Source organism: Pinus tabuliformis, chromosome 7 (genome assembly GCF_031772625.1).
Source record: "Pinus tabuliformis cultivar Carrire ecotype Pingquan chromosome 7, CPIR1, whole genome shotgun sequence".
Lineage (NCBI taxonomy): Eukaryota > Viridiplantae > Streptophyta > Pinopsida > Pinales > Pinaceae > Pinus > Pinus tabuliformis.
In genome coordinates, this window is record NC_142293.1 from 1,505,699,246 (window position 1) to 1,505,701,797 (window position 2,552).

Here is a 2,552-nt window from a genome sequence, read left to right on the forward strand (position 1 = left end):
GCAGCCCAAGAAGGAAACAGGAGAAAATTTGATGGCAGGGGATCAAAACATAAGGATTGATTATTTTTCTTCTTTTATCTTTTTCATTCAGTAGTTCTTTGAATGATGAAAATGAACAGATCCATTCAAACTTCCTCCTTCAATATCAAATTTCGAAACTATGATACTAAATAAAGACCAAGTGATAACATGAAAATTTATTTTAACAAGTTTCGAGGCACAATTTTCAACAGAAACTTCATGCGGACCATAATTCTTTTGAATTCTCAAGTTACTTTTCAGAAACAATCAAAATGTTATATATCAAATGATTCTAATTTCCCCAGCAACAAAAAGCCTGTGTCTCGCATATTTTTTTGTTGAATGCATGCCTGGAAGGAGATTTATTCTAGGCTATCCATCAAATATAAACAAATTATTCCAGGCTACCAATCAACATAAACAATGTGAAGGTACAAAGTGGTTTCCCTAGGGGCAGTCTGCAGATAACTGTCGTAATTCAGGACTTGACGTTATAAATTGCACTAAAATGAAGTCATACGTGATAATGTAAGAAAAGCAGCGATAAATAAACAACCATATAGAAGACATAATTAGCACAGCAATGTTGCAAAAGGCAAGAGTTCAATATAATGTGTGCAATCTAATATCGTACTTCGAAAATATGGGAACAAGCATAATTATAAAACGGGGACTAATCCAGCTAAAAAGTCTACAAATATGCATTATGCATTACATAAAGTATTGGCGTGTTAAAATAATTGAAACAATTATTGTGCCCTGCACATCTTACATCTATGCTGCTATATCAAATGCATGGAATTGATATAGAACCAAAGGAGATGCCATCCATTCCAGATGTAAACAGTAAAATGTTCCATGATGGTTTTCGGTCTCTGAATATACCCCTTCACAACTACTTACCTGCTGCTATATCAGATGCAAATAATTACCAAAATAGAAGTAAAGCCATAAACTGAATCCAATTACATGATAAAGAAGCTGTGACCAAACTAAAAATTATAACGTTCATGACTTCTTCAATTCCCCACGTCAGAACTTCAAAGACAATTCCTGCAGGTTGCGGCAGTAGATGGCCAGAGACTGGAGCGCTTGGGTAATGTCGACGGAAGGCTCAAGCTCGAGTGACAGCCTCAGAAGCGTCGGACAACTCTCACCTATTTTTACCAAACCAGGAGGAGTGAATCTAAATTGACCCTTTAAACCTAATTCTTGGATATTCTCACAGTTTTTAAGGCTCTTCAGGGCACCATCAGACAAACTCCTACAATTCACGAGATTGATAGTATTAAGCCTGCTACAAACCCTAGTCATGGCCTCAATACCTGAATCCTGCAAATTGGATATGGAAATCAAGGCAACATGCTCGAGCTTAGTACAATTATTCACAAAACCCACAAACCCTAGATTTGTAATGCATTCCTGTGGTTGATCAAGATTCCCTAATGATAAGAAAACTAGATTTTTAAGGGATTCAGAGGCCATCTGGAGATCTTCGTCCTGCAATTGATCATTGCACCGAGAAAGATCCAAGCGCTTAACGTGATTGAAGCGGGAAAGGAGAGAAGGGAGGCGTACTCGTACTCGTGAACTGATCGTGAGCGTCTGGGCTGCCGGCGCAAGCACGTCGTACCAGGCTGTGCACACCATGGATGCTGAGAACATATCCTGTGGCCCCGATAGACGCATTAAGATGTGAGACAATAGTCCTCTGTCAGTCGTTGCAATCTCCATGCTGCTAGCCATTGCTGTTTTGTTTCGTTACAACAACACGGGTGCACTGTTGCAAATCGATGTATCTCTAGGGGGTCAAAGCCAAAGCAAAATCAAATTTGGATGTTGCCGTGACTCTCGCAAAGCCAAGGTTGCCGTGACTCTTGCAAATCGATTCCAAAGTCCAAGACTCCAGAGGAAATGTATCTCTGGTGGGTCAAAGCAAAGGCGAATTTTGATGTGCCGTCAGTGTAAATGTATCGTACTTAAAGAGTAAAGGTCAAGAGGAAGCCTGTGATTCGTTTTGAGAAGGTAATGGGTTCGCAACATAAAAGCTCTAAGCTCGTTCCATGAATTTGGATGGTTTGTCTGAAAGTGGTTGTCCCGGTTTATTCCAACGGAGTTCTAAACTCGTTCCATGAATTTGGATGGTTTGTGTGAAAGTGGTTGTCCCAGTTCATCCCAACCACTAACCACAGCTGGATTTGTCTCTTTTCTATAAATATTTGGTCTTTTATTAATTTTTTTAATATAATAATTGTTAAAATGTATTAATAATTAACTTAAAATTTAGAATTTTGAGTCTCGAGTATATTTTAAAACAAGTTCTGTCTTAACACTGCTTTTGTTTCGCTAAGAGCTAGTGTTTTTTGGATATAAGGAAACATGTTAACAGCCCAAGACCCAAAGGTATCTGGCAGAGTCTTCTTTGGATATAAGGAAACATGTTAACAGCCCAAGACCCAAAGGTATCTGGCACTAGTGAAAGTCTGCCCCAAGACCCAAAGGTATCTGGCACTAGTGAAACTCTGCCCCAA

At 39.0% G+C, this 2,552-nt stretch overlaps 1 protein-coding gene across 2 annotated transcripts; it reads right to left on the bottom strand.

Annotated features, from left to right (window-relative positions):
- Window positions 1–704: 704 nt before the first annotated feature.
- Window positions 705–2,153, bottom strand: LOC149253549 (putative F-box/LRR-repeat protein 8). 2 transcript variants are annotated; one of them, XM_089459956.1, is made up of 2 exons: window positions 1,600–2,153; window positions 705–1,353 (listed from the first exon to the last, which is right to left on the bottom strand). In XM_089459956.1, exons 1-2 carry the CDS (start codon window positions 1,765–1,767, stop codon window positions 1,054–1,056), a joined length of 468 nt encoding a protein of 155 aa, XP_089316082.1. In that variant the 5' UTR covers window positions 1,768–2,153; the 3' UTR covers window positions 705–1,053. The 2 variants fall into 2 exon arrangements, with proteins under 2 accessions (XP_089316082.1, XP_089316081.1); XM_089459955.1 differs by having other exon boundaries at window positions 705–2,146.
- Between the last annotated feature and the right edge of the window lie 399 nt (window positions 2,154–2,552).